At 43.3% G+C, this 27,663-nt stretch overlaps 3 protein-coding genes across 10 annotated transcripts; 1 reads left to right on the forward strand and 2 right to left on the reverse strand.

The window, feature by feature from the left end:
* Positions 1-293: 293 nt before the first annotated feature.
* Positions 294-3,842, reverse strand: LOC306801374 (uncharacterized protein). Its single transcript, XM_079304422.1, has 2 exons — positions 3,519-3,842; positions 294-1,047 (listed from the first exon to the last, which is right to left on the reverse strand). The coding sequence occupies exons 1-2, from the start codon at positions 3,759-3,761 to the stop codon at positions 985-987; spliced, it is 306 nt and encodes a 101-aa protein (XP_079160548.1). The 5' UTR covers positions 3,762-3,842; the 3' UTR covers positions 294-984.
* On the forward strand, positions 2,885-27,099 carry SEPHS1 (selenophosphate synthetase 1). 5 transcript variants are annotated; one of them, XR_013774063.1, is made up of 10 exons: positions 2,919-3,050; positions 6,150-6,411; positions 9,507-9,610; positions 13,746-13,853; positions 14,627-14,781; positions 15,598-15,688; positions 18,635-18,734; positions 20,233-20,445; positions 25,128-25,457; positions 26,713-27,099. XR_013774063.1 is itself a non-coding variant. In XM_079304373.1 (9 exons), exons 2-9 carry the CDS (start codon positions 6,219-6,221, stop codon positions 25,340-25,342), a joined length of 1,179 nt encoding a protein of 392 aa, XP_079160499.1. In that variant the 5' UTR covers positions 2,885-3,050; positions 6,150-6,218; the 3' UTR covers positions 25,343-26,472. The 5 variants fall into 5 exon arrangements, 4 of the variants coding, with proteins under 4 accessions (XP_079160499.1, XP_079160502.1, XP_079160500.1 ...); XM_079304373.1 differs by lacking the exon at positions 26,713-27,099 and having other exon boundaries at positions 2,885-3,050; positions 25,128-26,472; XM_079304376.1 differs by lacking the exon at positions 26,713-27,099 and having other exon boundaries at positions 14,660-14,781; positions 25,128-26,472.
* On the reverse strand, positions 6,418-22,121 carry LOC306801373 (uncharacterized protein). Of its 4 annotated transcripts, none has more exons than XM_079304421.1 (5): positions 21,503-22,121; positions 17,282-17,401; positions 9,210-9,243; positions 6,988-7,109; positions 6,418-6,577 (listed from the first exon to the last, which is right to left on the reverse strand). In XM_079304421.1, the coding sequence occupies exons 2-5, from the start codon at positions 17,352-17,354 to the stop codon at positions 6,564-6,566; spliced, it is 243 nt and encodes an 80-aa protein (XP_079160547.1). In that variant the 5' UTR covers positions 17,355-17,401; positions 21,503-22,121; the 3' UTR covers positions 6,418-6,563. The 4 variants fall into 4 exon arrangements, with proteins under 4 accessions (XP_079160547.1, XP_079160546.1, XP_079160545.1 ...); XM_079304420.1 differs by having other exon boundaries at positions 9,210-9,246; XM_079304419.1 differs by lacking the exon at positions 21,503-22,121 and having other exon boundaries at positions 17,282-17,838.
* Positions 27,100-27,663: the final 564 nt, after the last annotated feature.

Genomic DNA, 27,663 nt, shown 5'->3' on the forward strand with positions numbered 1-27,663 from the left:
TCAGGGTTTTGCTTATGACCCTGCACAAAAAGGACATTCCCCTGTGTGAACAGGATCCCCTTCCTGATCCCACACCTCCTCCAGCAGCTGTTCCAAGCGTGGAGCCCCTGGAGAAGCACAGGCACGTGTGTGCTGGGAGAGGTGCCTTGCTGCTCCTCTTGGCTTGGCTTTCTTGGCAAAGCCACTTTGCTACCCCTTGTCAGCCACACAAAGCCTCACCCCAGCACAGGCAGCAGGGCCTGGTGCACACATCCACTGGGACATGTGCTGATCCACCCAAGGATGCTCCATCATTGTCTGTGCCAAGAAATTGCCTTTAATTAATCAGGGCTTCAATTATGTACAGGTCTCATCTCTATACCCTGCTCCTGGTTAGCTTCAGCTCTACAGAGTCACATCTGTTCAAGTACTAATGAGCATGAATTTCCATGTATTCATGTTTTCTTTCAGCCATGTTACCACCTGGAAATCTCAATTTATTTTTCCCCCTCTGTCTAGGCCTCACAGATGTGAGGAAAACAAGCAACAACAACAACAAAATATGATCCAATTCCCTTTTCTCTCAAAAAATATCAGAAAGAAAAATCATGTAAATCAGGGTTCAAAATCAGCAACATTATCTCATGGTTTTCCTTATGCTTCATGGTTTTTTTTATTTTTTAAATGAGGTGCTGGCTGTAGAGGTGATAGCTAAATGCTGGAGAAATGTTACATCAGAGCATCTGATCTCCAGCTCTCAAGGTACTTACAGGGCTTTTTTTCAGATTGAAATCATCTCTCAAGGAACACACAGACATGATACGAGACCAGTGCTCAGCAAAATCAGATAGATGGCAATCAGAAAATTCCGAGATCTTCTGCCTCCTCTCCATCTGGGAGGAGGAAGAGGCACTAAAGGGTTCAAATTCCAGGTCAGGACTGCAGATGCCACGTCCTCAATTCATCTCTGCTGTCAAAACCATCAGCCAAATGCCCCACAGCTGCTCACAGAGAAACAGCTTCTGTGTGTCGAGCTTGAAATGCTTTCAGAGAGCAACACGGAGCAGCCTGAAAATCAATTAATTATACAAATATTAGTGACTTCCGAAATGTGCTCAGTGCCAGGAGCTCCCATGCACCTCTGGCCCCCTGCACCACAGTCCTGGGGCACTATATTCTCTGGGAGACAAAAAGAGTAATTAAAATCAGGCAAGAAAAGCAACATTTTCATTTTTTTCTCTTTCTGCTTGTTTTTAGGCAGGACTTTTTCAAAGCCAGTTGCACGAAAAGCAATCTTTGAACTAACAGGCAATTACTTAATTAGGTACTTAGCTGCAAATTACATGAAGCAAAGTGCCTGTTTTATCTATTTGGAAATGTAAACTGGGTTCTGTACTACCCCTAACACAGAAATTCCCTCCTTTCGAGAGAAACTTGTGTTGCATGTAAAGCAAGAGACTCATCTGAATTCTGGCTTTAATCACTTGGGAAAAGGATTTTGGGAGGCACAAAAAGCACTTTAAGGAAGAAAAATGAACTGAGAAGACACTGGAAATCACATATGCTAAAGACATGTTAGATTCCAGTGATTTATATACTAAATGCATAAGAAAGAAATGGGATGCTTTGCAAATCAGTGATGGAAAAGGATTGATTTGAGCAAGTAGTCTGTGACAATCCTGGCTGTTGGCTACTGAAACACAGCACAGCCTCCTAGAGTTGTGCTGAACCCATCACTAACTGCTGTAAAGCAGGATTACATTTTTCCTGAAGCATGCTCAAAAACACGTTCTGGGTAAAAAAATGTCACCGGTTGACACACCCAGCCACATTGCAGGGCTTCTGCTGTGGTACCTGCAGCCTTCCACGGGCCACACACAGGTCAAACCCCAGGAGATGACACCTGAGGAAATGACACCTCTATCCCTGGGGCCACAGTCTTGGCTCTGCACCCAGAAAAATTTAATGTTTAAAATTTTGTCCATTGTCAGGTCAATTTGACCCCCTCACTTTCCTTCTTGCCCCAACATTTTGGTGCGACTCAAATGGATCAAATGTGACTTTTTGGCCAGTTTCTGGGCAAAATTCAGCATTGGTGGAGGACCTGGCTCTGCAGGTGCCAGTTCTCCTCAGCTCTGGTTAAATTTCCCACCCAAATTGTTCCCAATCACAAAGTTTTCATATTGAAGGAGAAGGCATCGGAGCAAGGAATCCCACAGACAGATTCATGCTTCTCAGGGGAAACACCAGTGTGTGAGGAAGAATTTCTTCATAGAAATGATGATTAGACACTAGAACAGGTTCCCCGGGAGGCGGTGGAGTCGCCATCCCTGGAGGTGTTTAAGGAAAGCCTGGATGTGGCACTCAGTGACAAGGTGGGGTTCGGTCATAGGCAGGACTTGACCTCAGAGGCCTTTCCCAATCCATTTCTAATCGATTCTGCTATTAGGGGAAATGGCTAAACAGAGACAGGGGTGACTCGGATTAGAAACCAAAGCAGTATTTTTCACCGTGAGGGCGGTCAGACATGAGGACAGGGTGCCCAGGCAGGTGGCGGAGTCACCGTCCCTGCGGTGAAGTTTAGGAGGCGCCCGGACGCGGCTCCGACTGCGAGTTCAGGATTTAAGGGGTTACAGCGGCAGCGCTGCGTTGGACCGGCTGATCTTAAAGGTCTCTCTCAGCCTCGACGATTCCGTGACTGCGAGAAGGGACCGGACCCCACACACGCCCTGGCCGCCCTCACGTGCTGCGCTGAGGGGGGGGCGGTGTCGCGACATGTCGCGCTGCAACGGCGCGCGCCCCCGCGCGGGAACGCGCGTGGGATGCGGTGTGAGGGGGAGCGGGAGGGGGCGGGAAGCGCGGAGCGGGGAGGCGGGAGGGAAAGGGAGGGAAAAGCAGGGACAGGGAGGAAAAGGGGGGGTTTAACCCCCCCGTGCCCGGCGGCGGCGGCGGCGGCGGCATTTTCTATTCAGGCGGCGCTGAGGGAGCCCGGCGCGCCCGGTGCATTGTGGGACCGCGCTGGGAGTCCCGTTCGCGGGAGGAGGCGGAGGGCGAGGAGGCGGCGAGAGCCGGTGAGAGGGAGACCTGAGGAGGGAGGAGGAGGAGGAGGGGGGGGGTGCAAGGCGGGGAGATTTAAAGGGGAATTCGCCTCCGCCGTTCCCGCCGGGCCGGGCGCGGGGGGTGGCGCGGCGCGGCCGGGGCGCGGGGTGCCCGCCTGGCCCGGGCCCCGCCGCCCTCCCTCGGCCCGGCCCCGGGGGAAGGGCGGAGGAAGGACCGGGGATGGGGGGGCAGCGCCTTCACCGCGATGCGGCCGCTTTAAAAAAATTTGGACGCCGGCAGCGGACGGGTTAAATTTTCGCCCGCCGACATTTTTTTTTCCCTTTTCCCTCCTTTCCCCCCACCAATTCCTCCCCCCCACCCCCGTGCTCCCCTCCCTCCCCATTACGGAGTGTCGGCGGGGGCGGAGAGGGGGCTGCTCCCAACATCCCACCGGCCGTCCCCGCCGGCGAGGGGCGAACCCCGCCCCGGTGACACCGTACCTGCACGTGGGGACACGGGGGACAGCGGGGTCGGACAGCGCGGCTCCGGCCCCGCCGCACCCCGGCAAGAGCCGCTGCCAGCGCCGCTCCGCTCGCAGCTTCTTCCTCCCCGTCCTCTTCTCCCGCCGCCTCTCCGGCCGCACAAAGAGCGGCAGCGAAGGCCCCGGGTTTGCCTCTAAAGGCAGCGGCTGGAAATTTAAGGTGTCCCGGAGCCATGTCTGCCCGCAGCGCTCCCCGCCGCATTCCCCGGATCGATGGTGGTTGCAGCGCCTCGCCTCGTGTGTCTCGGGCGGTCGGGCTGGCGGTGGGTGCGCTGGGGTTTGTTTGGGGTATGTACCTGGCTCCAGTTCTCTCTCCCTCCCCCCCCTTTCGCTCCTGTGCTCCCCTGTCTCTGCTTAGGAAGGCAAGGGTTAAACTTCAGCTTTTAATATTTATTATGCCGCTCTTTTAAAGTAAGAAACGTCTGAGTTAGGAGGTGGTGTCTGCTGCTGGGGAGGGATGCTTGTCGCTCACATCGCAGTGCTGCATGGATTGCCAGATTTGCAGAATATTCTGAGTTGCAGGGGACTCACAAGGGCCGTCAGTCCAGCTGCTGGCTCTGCACAGATAGCCCTAAGAATCGCACCTTGTGCCTGAGAGTTATCCAAACTGTTCCTGAACTTTGCCAGGCTCGGTGCTGTGACCGCCAAAGTCACCAAAACTTGGTCTTGTGGGCAGTGTTGCTGCCATGGGAGTCTGTGAATTGCACAATTGCATGCAGCTTTAATAATATCTTTATTAGAAAAGTTATCGTGTTCTTGCACTGGGGATGTTTTTCATTACATGAAATAGTCTTGTTTGTTCCACGAGTTTGTTTTCAAACGGGGAATTGTGTCCTTACAGTCCTCGAGGCTGCAAAAAGTTCCGGTAGGCTGTGGCCTCTGCATCCATCCATCCATCCCTGTGTAAGTAGGCAGGGGGTGCTAAGCTTATTGCATTTATTGGTAGATAAAGGAAGATGTTTCCCTTGTGGGGCAAGCTGCTTTTTATAATTTTCTGGAATTAATTAGAATGAAGTGTTAAAAAAGAATGAAAGAAAAAAAAAATCCCCCCCTTCTTTAAAAGCTTTTGTCTCCTATTTCTGTTGACAGGTTGTTTTCCAGACACTTTTTTTTTTTTTTTTTTTAATTGCAAGTGCTTAGTGTCTTGCATTGGAAGACAACAGCTAGGAACTGCATTCATTGCTCATCCAAGACACGTTCTTGTAACTAGAGTTTGGATTTCTGCCCGAGCCTAGGCTTTGGAAGATTTGTTTTAAATAAGTGCCACACCTCCCAAAGAAGGAGGGAAAACACAGTGCAGGGGAGTTGGGCTCCACATCAAAAGTTCTCAGGGAACTTAAAACTTCAGTTCCTACAAATTATAGTCCATAAATTGACTTAAAGGTTTATGGAACAGATGTACTTGTTAATAAGTGCTGTGTAGGGCAGATACAGCACAGTCTGTAGATTTACTTCTTCCCTTCATTTAGCAAAGTTGAACTTGGCAAATACCAGTCACTTGCATTCTTCTTTTCAGCTTAACCTCATTAGGGCATGACCATCAGGATCAGGTTTTGTCAGTGATGCCACTGAATTCTGTTCTTGTTGCTGTTACACAGGATCCTTGCTTTCTAAGAAATTGCTACTAGGCAGGTTGCTTTTAGTAATTCCTGAAAACTTGTTCTCTGAGAAAGCTGAATTGTATTTTATCACAGCCGTTCCCGTTTAGAAGTCTGTGTCTCGGTTAGGCCTCCTATTAGTTTTGGAGTGTGGTGGATGTGAGTCAGAGTGGAAAAACGTTCTAAAATTAGACATGCATTGTTAAGAATTTTATTAAATGAATTGCATCAGTGTCTTTTTACATTACCATTCTAATGGGCAATTCTGTGATTCTCCGTATCATTAGTTGACTAAAAATGGGCTGAAGAGGCAAGAAGCTTTTCAGCATTTTTTTGTCTGTGAACATGCTAAAAGGTAAACTGCCATGCTTGCAGGTGAACCACTCTGCTTACATGCAGCCTCTTTGTTCTTCTGCTGCCTGTTCTAACAGATCACCAGGAGTGTGTCTTCTCCCAAGGAGAACAGGTGTATTCTGGAGCTTTGGCTTCTTACCTCAGGACTGAAGCAGAGTCATTATTTGAAAAGCATCTTGTTTTTGAGATTAATATGTTAATGGCTAAAATGATGACCCCACACTGAGCTGAGTACAAACAGATGTCTCTGCTGAGCATGCTGCAGGATCAGGGCCCAGGTTGCCTTTGGGAAGTTGGCCTCTGTGCTCTGGGAACTATTATTTCTTTCATTACCTCTGTGTTAAATGAGGTCGGTAAGCACGTTGGATTCTTTTTTTGATGAAAACCTTACACAGCATATCTGGAAAAGAAGTTAATTCTCTGATTCACCTGGCGTAGTTATAGTTTTAAATGTCAGAAGGTAAGATGAGGAGTCACCTCTTTGTAGTTGTAGGGAAATGAGTTGTGATATGTGCACACCTGTCTTAACAGGTGAACAGCAGCAAGTGCTTTCTTTTAACTTGAACCATGTGTCTTGCGAGTCATAGGAATTTCTAATGTTCCCTCTTTTTTCATTGTTATTTTTCTTTGTTAATAAGACTAATCAGCAGAGGAGCTGATCCTGTTGCTCTGGGGTGGGAGAGGCCGGCAGTCTGTGGGAGAGAACCATGTCTGTTCGGGAGTCCTTTAACCCAGAAAGTTACGAACTGGACAAGAGCTTCCGTCTGACCCGATTCACTGAACTGAAGGGCACAGGCTGCAAAGTGCCGCAGGATGTCTTACAGAAACTGCTCGAGTCTCTACAGGAAAACCATTTTCAGGAAGATGAACAGTTCTTGGGGGCAGTTATGCCCAGGTTGGGTAAGTAGTTGCTGCTCTGGACATTGGTGGTCCTTCTGCTCAGTTTGCTTAGTGACACCATCACATCTGTGGTTTGTTTAACCAGTTTGAAATTTGTGTGTTATGTAATGCATGCACAGCATCCAGAAAGCTGAAGAATGAATCTCATGCTGTCATTTGTTGGCATCTGGGATACAAGAATATTATCTTAATTATTTAACATCCTGCAGTGCACTCAACTACAAGAGCAAAACACTCAGGAATGACCATTGTGATGGGCACATGCTTAGGTATTAGTCTGCTGCTCCCTTTCCCCCCAGTAGATGCTGTGCAAACTGAAGTCCTGTCAGTTAATTTCTCAGTTAATTTTAGACTTTTATGTTCACACATTGCATTTGGAATTTGATGCAATGGATGTATGAATTTGGATGACTCCCAGGTGAATTTCCCATCTCCCTCCTCTCCCCTCTGCTCCTGGGTCACAGAAAGTGAGCAAGAGAACTTCCTTGCTTCAGCTGACTGGGAGCAAATTGTTTCACAGTTGTCATTATTCCTTTGAGTCCTTTCATTGTTCCCCACTCTAACTGTTTTGCTCACCTGTAGAAGCTGCCTGGGAAAGGCTGCCTTTCCAAGACCTCTGTGTTCTTGCCAGCTTCACTTTCTCTTTGATATTTGCACAATGATGCAAGCAATAAGGGAAAACAACCTGCACAAGCCACCTACATGGGGAACAGGGCAAACGTAGGTATTTTGATACCAGCTACTCTACCTAATATTGATATAGATAAATTAATGTAGATAATGTGTTTAATGACACTTTTAATTCTCTTTGTCTATTTACTCAGCCTTGCATATTCAATCTCTCTGCAGTGCAGAATGTTGGTTTTTTTCCCCCTCAACTTAGGAATATCAATGGAGCATTTATTCTGAAGTTATTTAATTATCAGTTTAGCGTTCAATAACTTTATTTAAAATTATATAAACATTGCTAATTGTCTATTAGCAGGCTAACAGGTTGCAACCCATTATTCTGGTAGAGGTTGAATATAATGAGAGATTAGTAAGGCGCCCATGTTCTTGCATAAACAATGGCAATCTTTGTATGAAATATATAAGCAGCAATTGTGTGTGAAGCTGGGGTGGCAGTGTAATTTAATATTCCCTGGCAGAGAGCACTTCCATCTTTTTTTATCCCCAAACTGTTATTTATATGTATTTTTCTAAATTAAGTAAGCTGTTCACAGCAGCATTTTGATTTGGCAGTTTTCTAAAATCAGCAATAGTTTGGTTTAGATTTTTTTTCCTCTTACAAACTTACAGGCTCTAAACAATAATGGAATTGCTAGTAGACTTTTCTTCTACAGCTATATAAAAAGGTATAAAAGTAGATTTATGCCATCAGTGTGTAGGTGTGATACTATGTAACAGAAAATCTGTTAGTAATAGAAGGTGAAGAGTTCAAGTCTCTTTTGTGATGAGCATCCCTTTAGGAAATGTGTCTTTGGATAAGTTTGGTATGAGATTTGCCTTTGATGTCTTGTGCTTAAAAGGTATAGGCAGGTAACTTGCCACCTGTGCATAGGTGCCATGCTTTTGAAATACAGTCAGAAGGGAGGTTGCCAGCAGCCTCCCCTTTTTAGCTCTGTGAGGGATGTTACCCAGAGCAAACTTGAGTAAGAAAGGCTGTGAGTAAGAAACTGCAAATCTGATGTTTATTCTCAGAGCTGTTGCAGGCCTGAAATCAGTCACGGCTCTGAAGAGATTTGCTTGTTATTCAGACATGTTTTGATGGGACATTAGCACAGCCTCAGAAGGACCATCACTGTAGCCCCTTGGCCTGGCTGAAATTGTGGGGAGATGCACAGGTGAAGTTGGTCTTGCAGCATTATGTCATGGATAGGTGAACTGAGGGCAAAGCAGCTCCTGCAGCTGGGCCACTTCTCTGCAGCTGCTTATGTGCCCTTTTCTGGAGGCACTGGACATTGGGCATCCTGGCTTGGGAGCTTCTGTAGAGATTGAGCAGCCCTAAATTACTGCCTGGAACTTGTCAGTATGTGTTCTCTTCCAAGGCAAGACCTCCTGCCTCTCTAGCAGGAGAGGCAAGATCCTCTCCACCTATATACCAACTGCCTGGCAGACATCTGTCCACTCAGTAAGAATCAGATGACAGCAGCTTGCTCCATCCCTGTACAGGACACTGCCAGACACTGGTTTGTAGCTCTTGCTAGGGTAGTGTCTCATCAGTACATGGTGAAAGGTTCCTGTGTGACCTGCTCCCTAAAATTGGCTGTTTTGAAGACTCCTGCCCTGTGGGGCATGCAGAGCAGTTTCAGTCAGCTTGCTGCCAGCCCAGGAAGGAGGTAAGCTTCCTGTCATTGCTGCAAGGCACAAGGCAGTCCATCATGTTGTGATTTGTCACCTGCCCCTTTGGTGTGGGCTCTTCCATTGCAGCAATGCTGGGAGGTTCTAATATCCCTTGTTCTAATGGAGATATCCACTGTCAGGGAAAAGGTCGTGGTGCTCAGGGTTGTGGTTTTCTCCAAGGAGTTCTGTACCTATCAGGTGGTCTGCAACCTTCCAGCTTTGCAAGGCAAGGTTAGTGTGGTTGCTAAAGCTCCAAGTGGGTGAATCATCTTTCACCAAGGACTTGGGCTGTGACTTGTTCTTGTTCCTTCTGAAGTGAGGGAATGTCCTTTATGAGATGCTGTGTCCCTGCACAGCTGCTACCATAGTTTTGTTGAGATCAGAGAGACAGGAAAACTTATTTGCTTTTGACAATATCAATGTACTTAGTTCCTCTTAACTTTAAATGTACTTACATAAAAGCACAGATGTTCTTGATGTGCTGTTGTGCTGCTGCAAAAGAATAAAGAACATTGTAGTTTAATTCTTGCCTTCAGCCATTTGCACTTATGTTCAGTTCCAACCAGTTTTTTTCTTTGCTTGTTTTTTCCTCTTATTTGTGCTATGTTCCTTCTCTGGTGAAGGAATTTGCCATGTCTGTTTAGGCAATGTTAGGTATTTCACAGACATGTTTTATAAAATCTTTTCTTAAGAGCAACAGATAATTCAGGGCACAGTTACCCACCTCACTCATGGATTTCTTGTCTTTGCAGGAATTGGGATGGACACCTGCGTAATTCCATTAAGACATGGAGGTTTGTCATTAGTCCAAACCACAGATTATATTTATCCTATTGTGGATGACCCTTATATGATGGTAAGTTGGCTAAACTTGATTCTTGGGTCTGTTGCTGATTTGGGCTTCTCACCAAACCTGATAGCACTTCTTGAAAGTTTAGTCTAGATGTGCGGTGCTAATTGTGTGATTAATTGCATTCAGAGTCTTTCCTAAATAGATGTGTAGAGGGAAAGGCATAATTTCATCCTGGAATCTCCCAGGAATGCTGCAGTGCTGCTTTCTTTGTAGGTGAAAGTTGGGAGAACTGCCACCTTTAATTTGGATTTTCCTTCATCTCTTGTTTGTGGGATTTGGTTTGAAGAGCCCAAAAGGGGGAAAATGAGCAGGCTGTGAAATAGCAGAGAGTAAACTCCACTTACAAGGAGAACCACGTTGTATCTGGCCTTTTTTGAAGTACTGAAATAACCAGGTAACCTGTTGGAACTGGAAATACCTAATAGTAGTTGGCAATAGCACCTGGCAATTTCAGAGTGCCTTGTGAAGACCAACTTTCCTGTGATGCAACCTCCACTTGAACATGGACACATTGAAATGACTGGTTGGACAGTGTGTGCACTGTGGCCTTGGTTCCTTCTGTGTTCCTGTCACATTAATCTGTCTCAGCAGAGATTCCTCCAGGTGTAGCAGTGTTAGTATTGACTTGAACAGGTCCTGGGAAACAAATGAGTTCTAGAAGAAGACTTTAATAAAGCTATAAGGAAACGTTCAATGAAAGGTGCTGAATTCATGTTTTTTTGTGGTTTGGATGTGACTCCATTGCTTTTACTGCTGTTGATGTAACTGAGTGTTTTATGTGCTGCTGTCAGTTTCTTTGCTCTGTGAGACCTGTCTGGTAGGTTTTGACAGTTTGAGATTGGGACCATCTTTTTTTTTTTTAGCATGCTTGACTGTGTGTTGTGCCCATATGTAAGCCTAGCTCCTGTGATTTCTCTTCCAGGAGAGCTCTCTTTCTGCAAACTGAGCAGCCAAAAATCTCAGGCTGGCCTCTGGAGTATGGAGTTGTGCTCTCCTGAGAAATTTGATTCAAGTGGGTTGCTTTAATATCATGTGGAAACTTGTCAGGGACCAGAGGGAAAAAAAAATGTTTTGGAGATCTGTTTTCAAGTTCATCCTCTGAGAAACTCTCTTCTTACCTTGTAATAAAAACTTGAGGCACAATGTTAAAGGCTGTGATGAAGGGGGAGGGTTGCTTTGTTTGGAGATACAAAGGGTTTGAAATGCCACAGGAGTAGATAGATGGGCCTGTGCCCAGATGAGGTTTAGGTCAGTGTGGTAGGAGTGGAATGTAAATTTGGCCTCAGTCCAGCTTCAGTGGTTGCATCATAGTTAAAGTCTGTGCTCTGATCCACGTGCACCAGCAGCTGTAACCTTGGTTCTGTCTAACTCTCAAGTCCTTCACTTTTCATTCTTGAGGACATTTATTTAAATCTGATTGCTGGCCACTTCCTAATCTGTTTACATATGTGTATTTCTTCCTAAGAGCTAACTGAGGATGGGGATTCTGTCTCAAGCCTTCTTGCTGATACCATCAATGATGATTCAGCAGGATTATTGCTCCTGGACCCTCTGCTCAGACCCCTCTCTTGAGGGCCAGAGTACCCCAAGGGACAGTATAGATCCTTTTGTTTGTGTGCACCAACATTGATTAGAGGACAGTCAAATGCACTTTGCCATGGGGTTTATGGATGGTTTTTACTAGCAGAAGGATTGTGAGACTTGGGAATTTTGAGGTACTGTAAAGGGGTGTGCTCTGGCCACCTCTGCTTGAGACATGCTACTGCTACCCTGCTTCTCCAGCTGCTTCTTTCCCTGGTTTAAGTCTAGGTGTTCCCTGACCCACACCTATCACTCACCTGCTGTGCACACTCTCCTGGCCCTTCCCCTCAGTCTCATTACCCAGGCACTTCTAGTCTGGTTTTGAGTGGGGGTTCCCTGATCTAAAGTCCCTTCATTTCTCTGTGCACGATTTACCTGCAGCTCCTTATCTGATCTCTCTTCCTAATTGGAGGGGAGGAAGCAGAGGGGGAAAGCCAAAAGTGAGCTCCCAAGCTGGGTGCTGTGACAGAGGGGATTAGGAAATAGCTGAGGAAGGCAAAACTGCTGGTGGACTCAGCTGCACTTCCGATTTCTGCTTCAGAAAAAACAGCTCTCTCACTCTGGCACTGCCTGTTTTAAAACTAAGCTCTGCAGTTATATGCAAAATCATTCTTTCTTTTCCTCTTTCTCCTTCACTTTGGCTTTATCCTTGAAAACACTCAGTCCTTGTACACAATTATCCCTAGAATGTACACCTATAAAATCTCTACCAAGCATAGGATTTATTCAGCTAAGTATCAATCCTCTGGGATTAGCTCTGGATACTGGCCTCTGTTGTAGCTCTGTGGAAACACCTGTTTGAGTACAGGAGCAGGGAACTGGGTGGTTTGAGAGAGAGTGCATCTTTCCTCCTTCATCCAGGAACCCTTTTGTTGCTCTTTTGAGAACCTTCACTCAGGACTGGAGATGGGTGTCTGATTCTTCATCCTTTGCCCTTACAAATAGTTTTTAGTATTGCATGAGACCTTTTGTGTTTCAGGGCACTATGCAAGCAGGCAGGGGGCTGCAGGACCTGCCCAGGCTGACCTGTGTTTGTGAGCCCTGTTGGCTTTGCTGGTGTGTCACAAAAGCCCTGTGTTGTTCTCTCTGCTCCTTCAGACTTGGGAATTGCAATTCCCTGAATTTGTATCTGTAGTGGTTTTGGCAGTTGGCAAAAGCATTCTTAGACTGACCTCTTGACTATCAGAGGTGTGTCCTTATGGTTTTAAAAACCTATCTGTCATTCCTAACAGGGCACAAACCAGCAGTTTGCTTGGTAAATACTGAAGATTACAGAGAATGGCTTGGTAGTGCCACAAAAGGGAAATGGCAGTCATATAGAAATTTAGTAGCCAATATCTATCAAGTAGTGCAGTACAAAACTCTTTTCTTAATAGTTTAAGATTTAAATTATTAACTGGAATTAAAATATATTCCAGTTCCAAATATCAGGGATTCTTCTCATGCCACTGAAAATTCTTGAATTTAGAAAAACTGTATTATATTTATTTGTGATTTGGAGATGTTGTTTAATGTCATCAGCAAGTGAAGTAACTGCCTGAGAATATTACCCTTTTTGCAAATTGTATCAAATAAGCATGCTGTTGCTTTTACCATGGTGGTGTTGCCTTTAAACATAATGAAAAGCACAGACTTGAAATCATAAAGCCAGGTGTTGATTGCAGTTCTGCAGCTGTAAACCTAAAACAACTATCATAGAATGCATGAAGTCTTCCAGACTTCTCTTGTACAAGTTTTTATTACTGGAGATACACACCAGTTAGTAAAAATGGTGTTGTAGCAAAATTCAGCCTGATCTTGTCACTTGGAGAGTGACAGATAAATACATTCACTGTGTGAATGGTGGGGGCACACATCTTCCCTCAGTGGTGGCAAATGCAGTTCCTGGGAGCCCTGAGCTCCTTTATTTCCTGCACACACTGTCATCCCCAAGCAGAGGAAGCAGCCCAGTGAGGGTGTGTGCTGGCAGCACAGCTGTATCCTCTGGGAAGAGGTGTTCTGTCCTAGAAACTCAGGAGTGCAGACATGGCCTCTAGAGTAGTGCAGGGAATAAACATCTTTCTCATCAGGAACCCATCTCCTGTGTATTCTGATGCAGAAAGTCAGCAATATGTGCTTTTTGGGTTAATTTCTAGTAGTTGTGAATTCCATGCCATGGCCATCTCCACCAGGATGTACAGTTTTGTGCTGGAATAAAGTTAATAGGAATATACCGTGTTACGTAAACAGAGCTTGTTATCAAAGATAGACTGTTGATCTTATTCTCTCAGATTGGGCATCCAGTCTGAACTCTGGGATTCCTATGGAGTCAGTGGGAGAGTGTGTTGACCAAGACAGCTGGGATGAATTCTCTCCATGCCTGTAAAGGAATGATACCTGCACTTCTAGGTGGGCACATAGCACATAGTGGATCATACCAAATCTCTGGCTGGGTTTCTTAATGCTGTGGAGTAAGAAGCTGTGTCAGAGTGCAAACTCACACTGGAAGCTCTTCTTGTGGAAGATGTTTAAACATTCACCAAAAGTAGATTTTTTTTGTTGTCTCTTTGTTTTTCAGGGACGAATAGCATGTGCCAATGTCCTAAGTGACCTTTATGCCATGGGGGTCACAGAATGCGACAACATGTTGATGCTCCTTGGAATCAGCAATAAAATGACAGATAGGGTAAGACTTCTGGCACTTTATCCTGAAGGAAGATTCAAAGTTTAATGTGCTCAGACACATGAAATTGGATGTTAAATGTTTAGTGTATTTTTTCCTCAAAGATTGAAGCTGTTTAAAGAAGAGATGGTTTTATTGAATGGCTTAGTTCATAGTATGGATCTTGCCTTATAAACACTCTGAGGTCATGTGCTAAAAGTTCAGTTTTCTGTGGCATTGTAATCTGCAGCCTTCATCCCCACCAAAATGGGGTGCCTCCTTCTATCAAAGGCCAGCATTTGATTGCCAATTCATCTGCCAGTTTGGATAGATGATTTTGAGTTGTTTTGTTTTAGTTTTTTTCTTCGTGGAAGTGATCAGCATGTATGTTTGTTTTGCTGGAGTAAAAAAAGGGATGTTTATTCTTGGAAGGATGTAAGTTGAAACCTTGATGGTTAATGGAGCCCAAGTGCATCTTGATTCTTTTAGCACTGCACTGCTGTGGCTCTACCTGATTACAGCAGCAGGATAGTTGTTCTGAGTTTCCAGAACTCTGATTACTCTTATGACCTTTCTAGAACGTTTCTTCAGTGTAAGAGTGTCTTCTACACAGAACTGTAAAACTGTAACTCTCTGGGATGCAGTTTTCAGGAGGCCAGACTATTCCTAAGGGTTGCTTTTCTGTCACAAACTATTTGCCACAAGGGCATTTGGTTGGAGTGGTTAAAGCCTTGGACCAGCCTTGCAATGACTAGCACTGCTGTGTATGAAACTCTGACTTCTGTTTTGATCTCTAGGAAAGAGACAAAGTGATGCCTCTAATTATCCAGGGTTTCAAAGATGCAGCAGAAGAGGCAGGAACATCTGTTACTGGTGGCCAAACAGTGTTAAATCCCTGGATTGTTTTAGGAGGAGTGGCCACGACAGTCTGTCAGCCTAATGAATTTATAATGTAAGTTAAATCACTAAACAATCAAAGGCACTGGTCTGAGGGATACAGTGATGTTCCTTTAAGCACTGTGTTGTGATCTTGTGGAGTGTCTCCTGATGAATAAAGCAGTACCTTCTCCTGCTTGCATTTGTCCTTAGCACTCAACAGATGCCACATCTCTTTGTACATATTTACTTTTTTAAAACAGGATGTCCTTTTACTTCTCCCCACCCCCCAGTCCTTTTTGATCCTATTCTCCTTTTGACAGGAGAACTAAGCTTCTAATCTTTAAAGGTAGTGGAGACTGTTTTGAACATAAATTTCTGCCACATTTATACATACATTTCTAAGCCATGTCCCACTTGTCCTGTTAATGGCTGTAGAGAACACAGAACTGCTGTCCTTAGAGCATTCTGTCCATTTAATAGAAGCTGATTTTTGAATGTCCCACTGTGGCATGTTACTCTATACAAATGAACTTGTGCATGATCCTAATGCTCGATATCTTATGCCGGGGAAAAAAAGGTAAATTTTTCCCTTATCCTCTCTTATGTCTCAAAAAATTTGAAAGAAGAGATGTAATTTAGTATGTGTCTGACTGCAAGCATTGTTCTTTTTTCCAAGAAAGAAGGATTAGCACTTTTTAAACAAGTTTGCAGCATTTTCCTCAATAATATTGCATGGCAATGAATCCCAAAGGGTAATTCTGCAATTAGTCAGTTTTTTTACAGTGCAATAAGATGTGTGGCTCTGTGGAAAATGTAATTATCAGCACTTATTCCTAATAATGTGTTTGAATCTTGCTGTGTAGTTAATATACAAATTCTTTGTTTCCAGGCCAGACAATGCAGTGCCAGGAGATGTGCTTGTATTAACTAAACCCTTGGGAACACAAGTGGCTGTAGCTGTCCACCAGTGGCTAGATATTGTGAGTACACCACAAAAAAAGAAATGGGGAAGAGGGCTGTGAGTTAAAGATGACCTTCCTCATTCCTTCAACATGACAAAGTTCAGCTCAGATGGGAGTCACCTCTCTCTTCTCCTCCCTACTTGATACACTCCAGCCTTCCCTACTTGTGTGTAAAATTCCTTTGGAATCAGGGCAATTTACAATTTTATGCTTAGTGAGCCCATCTTAATTGCACCTAATTCTTAGTTATTTCTCAGGCATTGCTGTAATAACCAAAATTGTTTACTAACAGAACAACAGACTATCACCCTGGGCAACATTATGCCCTACTCCACCTGCCAAAGTAATTGGCAACACTTATTGATGGCACTTAGGCCAAGAATGCTCTCTCTGTTCTTGGGCTTTCTGCTTGTGTGCATGGAAGTTTATCTGTGTTTGACATGTATTGCCCTGTATTCACTAAGAATATTTCTAGCAGCATTATGGATGTAGACATACTTCCATCTGTTACTTCAGGCAAAAATGTAACTACTGAACTGAAAAGTAACTGCAAAATTGGCATCTGCTTATGTTGTCTGGCTCCCAGAATGTGTCTTCCAAATTATAACTGCTCAGTTTACACTCTAAAAAGATGCATCTTTTCTACTTTTGGGACTCCTGAGCCAATAGACTGGCAGAGGAATGAGCTGGAATCTACTTTGATTTGGCTGTTGGCCACTGCATTGTCAGATGAATTCTAATTAACACAGCTAGTGTTAACAAAGTGGGAGAGAACCAGCTTAAACCTTCACTGGAGTCTGAAATGTGAGCAACAAGGGAAAAATATTTTTCTCCTTCTTCATAGGGTCTGGCCTAGCAGTTTTGACCTCTTCAGAATCCTGTGTTTTCCACAGATACAAGGATCAGGGCCTCAGATAATCCTGATATGAAAATGAAATGAAACAACAAGACCCCAATTCCATAGTATGTTTTCTGGGCATAGTCTTACTTCTTAACATACCTTCTTGTTGTACTGACAAGCAGACTTGCAAATTAAGGCTATTCTGAATTTCCACATATTTCAAATACTACTAATTTCCTCAACTGCCAAACAGAAAAACCTGGTCTGAAAAATGAGGACAGCCAGGAAATCAATACTGCTATTATGTGTAAACAGAATATATCTTTGATTGTGGTAGGAAAATTTGAGTAGCTGTGCTACCTTTTCTTTAGCTTTGTTTTGTGAAAGTGCAGGGAAAGTGAGAGTAGAATTAATTGCCCATCACAAATCCACCTGTAAATTAAATTTTAGTGGGGAATTGGACTTCATATTAAAAAGTGTGTGGGAGAAAGTATAGTATAGCAAGGTTATGCAAAGGCAAGGAAGGAAAACTGGAGTGTAGAGATATGCATGCTTAAAGATATGAAAGGGGGTGCTGTGATGTGCCCCTTCAGACAGGGTTTTCTAGCTCTTTGCTGTTGTCTACAGACCCTTCCTATTTGGAAATCAAATCTTGCTTTTATAACCTGTTTGGGAGTTTTTGCAAATTTTCTGCCATAATTCCCTGTTGATTCAGCCCAGTATCTTGATTGCTGTAGTGCAGAGGAATTTGCCTTCAGTTCATATCTTACCTGTGTTTGTGGCTCTGCTATCATCAGCCTTGAGTTCTGCTTCCACATCATTTGTGGTTTCCATTGCCATCATCTGCCCAGTTTCTATCCTGTGATCAGCTTCATAACTGTTTTTGAAACCTAAGGCAGAATGACTGCTCAGTTTTTTTTCAGTCATTCCTAGAGTAAGAATAATCACTATTCTCTCATCTCTGTAACAGCCACATTTTATTTTTTGACTTGGTCTCTCATTTGTGTAAACAAAAATACTTTTCTTTAATTGGTAGATCCACTTCAACCTATTGTCAGAAACTCTGGTCTCACTGCCATCATTCCTTGCTCTTTAACAATTTGTTTATTTTGGCTGACCAGTCTTTCCCCCTTTTGCCATTTTTGGATTCTCTCTTACACCCCTTGAAGTCAGCACTCATTTATTAAGCCAAGATTCCCCAGTGTAGCATCATCTACCATTTCTTAGTAGTTCCTGCACCTCTTGTTAAATAAGATGTTTGTTCTAAACATTTGCTCTATGGAATGGCAGTGTAGGTATTGTGGCTTCAAAAATCCTGTGTTTTCTGACTTTCAGTTCTCAGTATTTTATTTTCATTGCAAAAAAAAAAAAAACCAAACCGAACTTAAATCAGTTTGTACTGTGGCTTTAAAAATAAAATAGTTGCTTTGTTTCATTGTGGGTCTGGAATCACTTCAGCTCTGAATGAAACAATTACCCTTTATAAAGGTACTGCTTCCTAAATTGTTGTGAAACCCTTCTGGGACCAAGAGCATTTATGGGAATATGGTGAAGAGATGAGACCATAGCAGACACTGGAGAATGGGTGGAAGATGCTGGTATTAAATTGTAAAGGAGGCTTATGAAATTGCCTTCATCCTAAACCAGAGTGATTATATCCTGCCTTAGCATGCATTCCTCTGGCCAGGACTGGTGGGATATCAGTGGTCTTTCCTGATTAGTGTCCAAGTATGGAAGTAAGAGCAATCTCTCAAAAACCCAAGAAGCCAGAAATTACAAATCACAACGTATAGCAAGAAAGTTCTTTTAATTTTGCTGTGGCAGTTTAATCCAGAGAGTTGCCTTGAAGAAGTACTTTCCCTAGGGTAGTTTATTCCACTCCATTCAGCTGCTGAAAGTAGGATTTGAGGTGCTTAATGCCTAATAGATCTTTAAATGAACTTTGCTTAGTCTGGGGTACAGCAGACTAAGGCACACACCTATGACTGGAATATTTTGCCCCTCTTTAACTGTTAAAAAAACTACATTTTGGATTAAGGGTTTGGGGTTTTTTAAGTGGTCAGGGTGTACTTTAAAATGTACAGCTGAAAATCTAAAACAAACAACTTTATTTCATCCATTAGCCTGAAAAGTGGAATAAAATCAAACTGGTGGTAACACAGGAAGATGTAGAGCTAGCATACCAGGAGGCAATGATGAATATGGCACGGCTGAACAGGACAGGTAAGAGACGTGTGTGCTGGAGGGGAGGGATTGTGAGTCTTTTCAATTCCATATCAATTTCATTTCACTGTCTGGGGGAACTGGGACAGGGACACTTTTGTCCCTTTCATTCTGCCCCATCTCTTCTGTTGTTCAGTGTTAGTGAAACAAGCAAATTAAAATCAAATACCCTCCTGTAATTATACAGCAAAAACACAAAGCTGCTGGATATGATTATGACACATATGAGTGCTGCAAGTAACATCCCAGTGAGTTAAAGGATGTTTTAAGGAGAAAAATATTGGATTTGTTCCTTACTTTCTTGTATAGGAAAGGCCTGTGATAAGTTTAAAAAAAAAATTGAAATAGAATAAAATAAAGGAAAAGTTCTAAACTTACGTAAGCTTCAATTTAAATTTTGATTTAAAAAAAAAAAATTGCCTTTCTTCTAATTCAATCTTGTACTCTGCTTTCCACAGTGTGGAATATGTATTTTTTTTTTTCTGTTTGTTGTTTTCCTGTTCCTGTATTGGGTTTTTTGTTTTGATTTTTTTTTTCTTTTAACTTTGGTGGAGGAAAGGCTCTGCTTTTACCCTAGAAGTTTTAATCCAGGATTTCCCTTCTTTGTTCAAAGTATCTTTTGGCAGAGTGGAGAATTGAATTAAGTGTTTCCTTCCTTATTTCTCAGTTGAAGGAACAGGAATGGTTAAATATCTCTTTTCCAATTTATTCACTTTTCATTTCTTATATCATCCCCCTGGTTTTTCATTCTTTCTCAAAGGCTTCCAGGTAAGATAAATGACCAGCTCTGTTTTATGGCAAAGAACTCGCTTCTGCTCATGTGTGGGGAAGCACACAAAGAAAGTCAAAGCGTTCTTGGTTTTGTTTTTCTCTGCTCTTGTCAGACACCTTTAACAACACTTAAATAGTCTTAACTGGTGCTATTGTCCCGTATGCATGGGTGCCTTTTTCCAACCCAGGAGCTGCAAATGTGCAGGAATTTCATGAATGTATAGGTGGGGAGGCTGGGCCCCTTCCCCCACAGCCGCAGGCTTTGTTTTTTCAGCTCTTAAACCTTGAGTGTCCACATCTAAGTTCAGCTGTCACTATTGCAGGGCAGCAGGGGAAGAGATGCCAGAAGACTGAGCTGTGTCTGGTCCCTGCCCTTAGTGGAGCAAAGCTGAGCTCAGAACCCTCCTGGCCCTCAGCTTTGGGAAGTTTGGATCTGAAGCAAACCCTGTTTCTTGGACTGCCAATATAAATGAGTAGCACATGTCTAATAGAACACGCTCATAAATGCAACTTCCATGACAGATTTTCAGCATGATTTAGTATCTTAAATACAAACTGAATTTTTGAAGTGTTACGTGCACTATTGGTTAATTCCAGTTCTCTTTATTTTATTAATTTAATCCAACCTGGTTTTCATTAAATGCAATGTGCACAATATTGCTAAAGCACTTTACTGATAGTTCAGTATTTTCTGATTTGGTGTTCTTGCCTTCTCCCTCTCTTGTAGCTGCTGGGCTCATGCACACTTTCAATGCACATGCAGCTACAGACATCACGGGATTCGGGATCCTGGGGCATGCACAGAACCTTGCCAAGCAGCAGCGCAACGAGGTCTCCTTTGTCATCCACAACCTCCCTGTCCTGGCTAAGATGGCTGCTGTCAGTAAGGCCTGTGGCAACATGTTTGGCCTCATGCACGGGACTTGTCCAGAGACTTCAGGTAGGTGACAGCTGTGCCAGCCTCTTCCTTCCCTACACCTGCACCTCAGAATTCCATTTCAAAGGCACAAATCGCGTGCTGCGCCTTCAGAGTCACAGCTGGTTTGGCACCTGGCCAGGCTAATGAGCAGCAGCCACACAGCTGTTCACAGCTAACTCCTTCAGCCTGACTTCCAAAACACCACCCTGTCCTGAATGTCTTCTGCTCCCTTATGGAACACTATTACAGAAATCCTGCAACCCTCTGGTTTGCAGTTAGGCTAGTGATGATTCTGAATTCTTTTGAAACCTGTTCTTCTCTGTTAACTCCAGAACAGTGGCTATCTGGAAATTCTACCACATCTGGCATAATCTCAAAAGCAAAGCCACTGGCAGTAGTTTTGCCTTACAAAGGATGGTGTTTGGTTTGTTACTATAAAATTTAGTGTTGAGTGGGCCAGTGTTGGCAACTCAAGAGGCCTTCTCTGTCCACAGCATACAGACATCCAGGAATACAGCTTACAGCTTTTCTCCCTTACTTTTATGAAATTTGACTTTAGGGATTGTGATTAACAGCAAAAAAATAAACGTTGCTCTCTGACCCATTTATTACTTGAGATCAATAAAGCTGCCACATGCAGTGACAGCGAGTACAACAGACTGTACTGAAAACCTGGCTATGGACAAAAACATTTAGAGAGTCATCAGGTGATGAGAACTTCTGATGGTTTTTAAGTTGCTTTATTAGAAGTAGGCTCTTCTCTGATGAGCATGGTCACTGTCATCTACTGGATGTCTTTCTACTTTACTTTCCCCTTGAATCTCCTATCCTGATGATTTTGTTTTTTCTGATTTAGTCTGACTTTTCTTTCTCTTTGGGAAATGGAGAGATGTAGCAACTAATCAATCTTTTTCTCTTATCTCATTTCCCTGCCATCTTCTGGCTCTCCAGAAGTATTATCCACATTCTCTGCAGTTTATAACAGAGGGGCCCCCTTGAAGCAAAACAGTCTGAAGATCTGGAAAAATGCACCACAGTGAGAGCCATAAACTTTTCCCCTAGTGAATACATAACTTACCCTGATCTGCTGAGTTGTTCCTTGGCCATCTGTGCTTGAGCAGACACTCTGTCCTATAGAGACTGTGTGGCTCAAATTATGTGTAACAGGATATGGGGATGTGAACCCTTTCCAAATCCAGAGTCTGAAGGGAGCAGAAATATCTGGTGGCAGTTTGGCAAGTTGTGTCAATAAGGTTGGTAGCAGCAATCAGATTCTTAATGCCCAGGAGCCCACATAGCTGGAGTGCCAGCAGCATTTATTATTTGGAAAAAGCCCAAAAAATAGCATGAGAAACAGCTGGAACTGCAAGGTGCTCTTCCAGGTGAGTGGCTATGGTAGAGGTTTGGATAGCTGTTGATGTTGGAATGGTTTAGCTGCAAGCCAAGTGCATATGTCTTCAAAACTGCCCATCCTGCACCTTGGGGATACCCAATTCTCTTTTCACTGTAGGAATGTAAAACAGTGCAGATAGATGGATGCACTGCTGGGAAGTGGGAAATGCCTGACTTCAGAATCTCTTCTGGGAGTGAGAGCAAGAGGTCTCTTTGAAATGCAGAGCCTTGGGCAGAGATGGATGATGATGGGAAAAACAGCAAGACAAATCTGGCTGGTGGTGAACTGTGAGTGCCTCAGAGCACATCTGTGTGATTTGATCACAGTGCTGTGTTTCTCAGATTAGAGGTGGCCACAGGAATTTGTCACAGGGCAGTGTCTGCCACATACCCAAAAGATCTGTAGCCACATGGGCACACTGGCCAGGCTCTGGGAGCTGAATAGCCCCCCACAGGCTTTGGGCTTGCACTGCAGGGCTTGGTGTGTGCCAGCAGTGGGAGCTGGGCTGTGCTGGCATGGCTCATTGGCATTCACACCAGGCTGTTTGCACACCTCCTGCCCTGGCCTTGATTTATGTGAAGGCCAAGGCCTGCCTTGCTGTGCCTGATACCCAGCTGTGGGAGCCCTGCTGGGGCTGCTCAAGGCTCTGCTTGCTCTAACACAGACACTTCTTCTCTCTTGGCTTAAACTTCTAGACATGCTCTGTCTGTAGCTTCTTCATCTGGGAACAGATGTTTTTCAGCAGAGTGGGCAGGCAATAAGAAATTTACTGGAAAGCTATTTGAATGGATCTTAAGGTTATTATGTTGGGGTTTTTTTTCCTATGTGCATTTGCTGGGCACCTGTTCACAAAAGCCAGTGTTGAAAAGATGTATTATGTCATCTGTTCCATCCTTCAGGCACTCTTGCTAATGGTGTAGTCTCCTAAAATTGGACTTTTACATGATTCTCCACTCCCTTTTAGGGAACTCCTTTGGTAAAGGTTAAAGTTGCAGTCAGGCATTTGGTTTCAAAAGAATGAGTTGTTAGAGTGGCTACTTGCAGAGATAAGTCACAGAGTTACTCAGTTTGGGACATTGATACCTGTGTCTATTTTTCAGTTCTAATAACTTTTGGATGGTGTCAGATGACTTTTAGTGTAGTAGAGGTATCTCAGCAACTTGGTATTTGTGGAGATTTGGTGGAAAGAGGCAGATGGTTGGAAAAGAAGGGCTGCATCAGTGCCTGACAAGAGGCAAGGCTAATGATGACATCCTATTGTAAGTCATTGCAGGAGAATGCCATTAGCAGGAGCAAGGACTTGATTTTGATTCATGAACTATTTGTATCTCTGCTCTTAATTACAGAGCTTTGTCTGGCCTGCTTTTGAAGTGTTCTGTGCCTACTTCCCTGCTTAATATACTACTTGTTAAAACCAGCAATGTTCAAAGCCTCTTACCAAAAAAAACCCTTCTGTTCTTACACAGATAAGCCAGGACAGCCACCAAGTATCTGCATCCTTTCAATCCCCAAAACGTGGAGCATCTGGTAATGCCAAGAACACAGACTAGCCTAAAAAACATAGTGAACAACCTTAAGGGACTTGCCTAGAGGGTTAAAGAAACAGGTCAGTGTAGCAGAGAACTATAATTATAATCCTGCATACAGGAAGCCTACTGCTGGTTGAGAGTAGCTCATAGCCTTTTTAAGCATTATTGATCAGACTGGAATGTAGCCAGCAGGTGGAAAGTGATTTTTTTTTTTTTTTTTTCCCCTCACTGGAAGCTGGGATTTTGTACATGTTTTTAGTCTTGCCAGAGAATAAGGGAGTATGTATATGAGTGATACAAAATTGCAGGAAGAGAGTGTGTGTGAAAATAATTGAGTGAAGATTGCTTTTCTGCTCTTTCTTGTTTCCTTTTTTACCATCCTCATACACCTCCCTTCTGGCTAGTTAGCACCTTCTCTGCACTGCCACTTGCAAACCTCTCCCTTGACTTGCTTGCACCACGATGTAAGTTTCTCTTCAATTGGATTTAGAGCTTTCCATGGGAATGTCACATAATTTCCTTTGCAATTGATTTTTCTGTTACATCTGAAGTAGTTCTAGGCACTGTCATTCAAGCTTATGGGTTTTTTGTTGTTGTGTTTGATGGAAATACCAGGATGTTACTTTGAAATGTCAGAGAGGTAGGCATGTTTTGGCTGGCACACTTTTCTTCATGCAGAATTTTAAAAAATCACTTTCACACTTCCACTTATCCTTTTTATTAACTCCTCATGTTCAGTAGCAGCTTCTCCATGGCCCTAAATGAAAAGTGTCTTTTGTCACTAGGGAGGGGACTCTGTGCTTGGAAAAGCAAACATCAAGGTGCCCATGGTGCTGAGGAGTTGTCTGTGGAGGGGGAGGAGGTGGCACCCAAGCCCAAGGTGATCTGCTCAGCAGGTGGCCCTTTGCCCCAGGGCTGTCTCAGAGCTGATGGCAGAACTTTTGAGGATGTGAATGCTTTGGGTCCAGGAGTAAGTGAGGCTCAGCACATGCCCAGATTCCAGGCTGTGTGAATCTAGTCTCTCCCTGTGTTCTCCAAACATTTTCAATTCACTTGCCAACCTGTCTTTTTCAGTGCTTTGGGATCCTAAGAAAGGAAGTGCTTTTAGGTTTAATAGTGGAATGGTGAGCTTGCTGACTCATTATTGTGCTACTTCTGAAAGCCTTCATTAGTAAATTAAGTAATTTCAGTTGTATCTGAGGAAAAAAAAAACAACCTCACAGGGAAGGCTAAAAAGGTTTGAAAATTGTCAGACATAGGGGTCACAAGGTCTGTCACAGGGAGCACTGGATCAAGCCTGTGTTTCATGTTCTGCCTCTTGCATTCTCAGCAGGGCAGTGGTCCCTGCTTTATGAATGCTTTCATTGCCTGCAACAGGATTACTCACAAAATCAGCTGCCACCAATATGTGCTTACAGGTATCTGCATATGACCTTTATCCAAAATGTTTCTGTGTAGAGGCACTCTGCAGTCCTCTGAGGAAGGTTACAGTGCTGGTGTTGTTTCAGTTTGTCATTTGCTGGCATCGGTACCAGGTCCTTTTGCCAACATCTTTTGTGTGTATTTGGCTTCGTTCGTATGAAACTAGACACTGCATTCAGGCGCAGACATCTTGCTGTAGAGCAGGAGCTCGGAGTTCCACTGTGTCTGCTTTTGGAGTCTTTGGAGTTCAGCAGACTCCACTGAAGTCACCAAGTCCTTGTCCAAGTAGGGGTCTGGCAGACCAGGGCTGAAGTACTTTGCAGTCAGATGTTCTGATGCTGTGCTCTGTTTCCTTGCAGGAGGCCTCCTCATCTGCTTACCACGAGAGCAGGCAGCGCGTTTCTGCGCCGAGATCAAGTCCCCGAAATACGGCGAAGGGCACCAGGCGTGGATTATTGGCATTGTAGAGAAGGGCAACCGCACGGCCAGGATTATAGACAAACCCCGGATCATTGAAGTGGCACCACAGGTGGCCACTCAGAACGTCAACCCCACGCCCGGTGCCACCTCTTAATAGAGATGAAATAGCTGTTTGTTTTTGAATAGATCTATTCCTTTATCATCCTACAATTTAAAGAACTGTAAAAAGAAAAGAAAACTTGTTGTGTCTGCACATCTGGTGGCCTTAGGTCAGTTTATGAGTGGATACAAATAATAAAATCCATTGCCTTTTTTTCCTGTTACATTAACTGAAGATGCACCTAATCTTGAGGCAGCTTCTGAGTTGAGAATTATATTGTTATCCAATACTGTTGATTCATTTTGAATCTTTAGACACTTATCTCTTGCCGCATAGGCTCTTTTTAAAGGTGCTTTCACGTAGCACAGACATTACCAGTAGTAGTGTCAAATAGCAGTTTGTGTCCTTTCATTATGTGTATATTTATCATGAATCTAATTTTGATGCCTTGAGTGATATTCCAGAAAGGCAATAAATTGACAAGCGACACAGTGGGTTACCCAGTAGTAAGAGGTTGCATGATTGCATTCAATCTTTGATTTTTAAAAAAATTTATTTTATTTTATTTTCTAAATTTTTTTTGTAAGGTTTAGTCTTACCAAGAGCACCTACGACCCTGGACATTGCTTGGTAGTGCACTCAGTTTAAACAGCAAGTGCTGACTTTTTGCATGGAAAGCGCTTCAGAGTCGAAGGAGTAATTTCGAATTTCATTATTTGTAGACCTGACAATATATACTGTATTATCAATGATTGTTTTCTTTATTGATAGTAAGGACAAATAAATTTTTTTTCTTTTTTTTTTTTTTTTTTTTGCAACGTGATTGGATGTGCTATAGTGCAACAAAGGTTTTGCAGACCAAAAGGAGGTTACTGTATAATATTCATTTACAATTCACTATATAAATAACTACACAAATAATTTTTAAATATAATCAAACTAAAATAAACCTCTGTTCTGTGGATGGTAGTGTTTAATACATTTTATATTTTGTATAGTGATTACAAGCCTTTTTTGTTTCTTTAAAAATCAGCAGCTGTTTAGTATAATTCTTAGTATTATTTTGTTCTTTGCTCAAATACAATTTTCTGCACGCTTTTGTGATCTGTGTTTAAAACCAACATTGCCAACAATGCAGCTTGAACTTAAGCTTGTTATTCAAAATAAATATTTAATTTTTTTTATTGCTCTTGTATAAGTGCATGAACTTTTTTGATTCCTAGCTGAATTATTCACTTGGAAAGAGGAGAAATTCTAATTTTAAAAAATTTTGTTGCATGTGTGATTATATTGATAATTGTGATCACTTCTTGAATCAGTTCTCCAAGCTGTGATGTCCAGTGGTAACCTCGAGTAAAGCTGAAGGGCAAGTAGGTTATCTCCAAGTGTATTACCCACTTGATTTTGTTTATTTTACTTACCAGCACCGAGTCTGCAACATTTTGACTTGTTTCCCCTGAAGTGCTCCTGTGCCTGCTGTCAGCCATTGGAGAGCCCGTGGAAGGGATGCTGGAGCCCCTCTTTCCCAGCCAGCATGGGGAGCTGCCCCTTGCAGCAGCTTCACCACTGACCCTGCTGTGCCCAGACACTCCCTGCTGTCCTGAACTGCACTGAATCTGCTCCTGAAGCTTCTCCCAGGTTCTGCAATTTGCTCCTTGATATTCAGACCAACAAGAAGAAAATCGTGGATAATTGTTACTTCAGCAAGAATTGGGAAGGCATCCACCTCTAAAAAACGAGTTAGTCAGGTTGAGTCTTGTGCATCGTGCAAGGTTTAAATTTCCAGTCTTCCTGGTAATGGCATCTCTGGCAAAATTTGGTTAATCTTTTTTTTTTCCACTCAATAGCATTTTCAACAGATATACTGGCTTTGCAAAAGGTGTTTTGGTTTTTTTTTTTTTTTTTAATTCCCCCCACCCCTTGTGAGTAGCTTAAATCACATAATCCCTCACGCTCCTTTTCCTGGAAAAGAGGTCTGAGAGTTGTGGGTTCACCACAAAACCTCAAAGCAGTAACCAAGTCTTTGACTTTGCTTTGAGGGGGAAAGAAAAAAAAAACCAAGAAACTGTTAAATTTTTCACAGCAGTTCTCAAAATAAAGTATCAAAAACCAGTTGTGCAAAAAAATACTGATTTTTTTTTTTTTTTCCCTGCTGTTTTGTGATGTTTGTTCTGTTCATTTTCTCTGTGATCGTGGGCAAGACTGTATAAAGGTTATTTTAGTTTTAAAAAACCTAAGTAGATCAAATGGGTGCAGAACAGTTGAGTTCTGATGGGAGCGCTTGTTACAGAGGTTTGCTGTAGTTGAACCTGGCACCGGCTGCGTGTCAGTGCCCCTCCGGCAGAAGAAGGTTCTCCTCGGTCGATGCCGTTGGG

This window comes from Erithacus rubecula, assembly GCF_903797595.1.
Source record: "Erithacus rubecula genome assembly, chromosome: 4".
NCBI lineage: Eukaryota > Metazoa > Chordata > Aves > Passeriformes > Muscicapidae > Erithacus > Erithacus rubecula.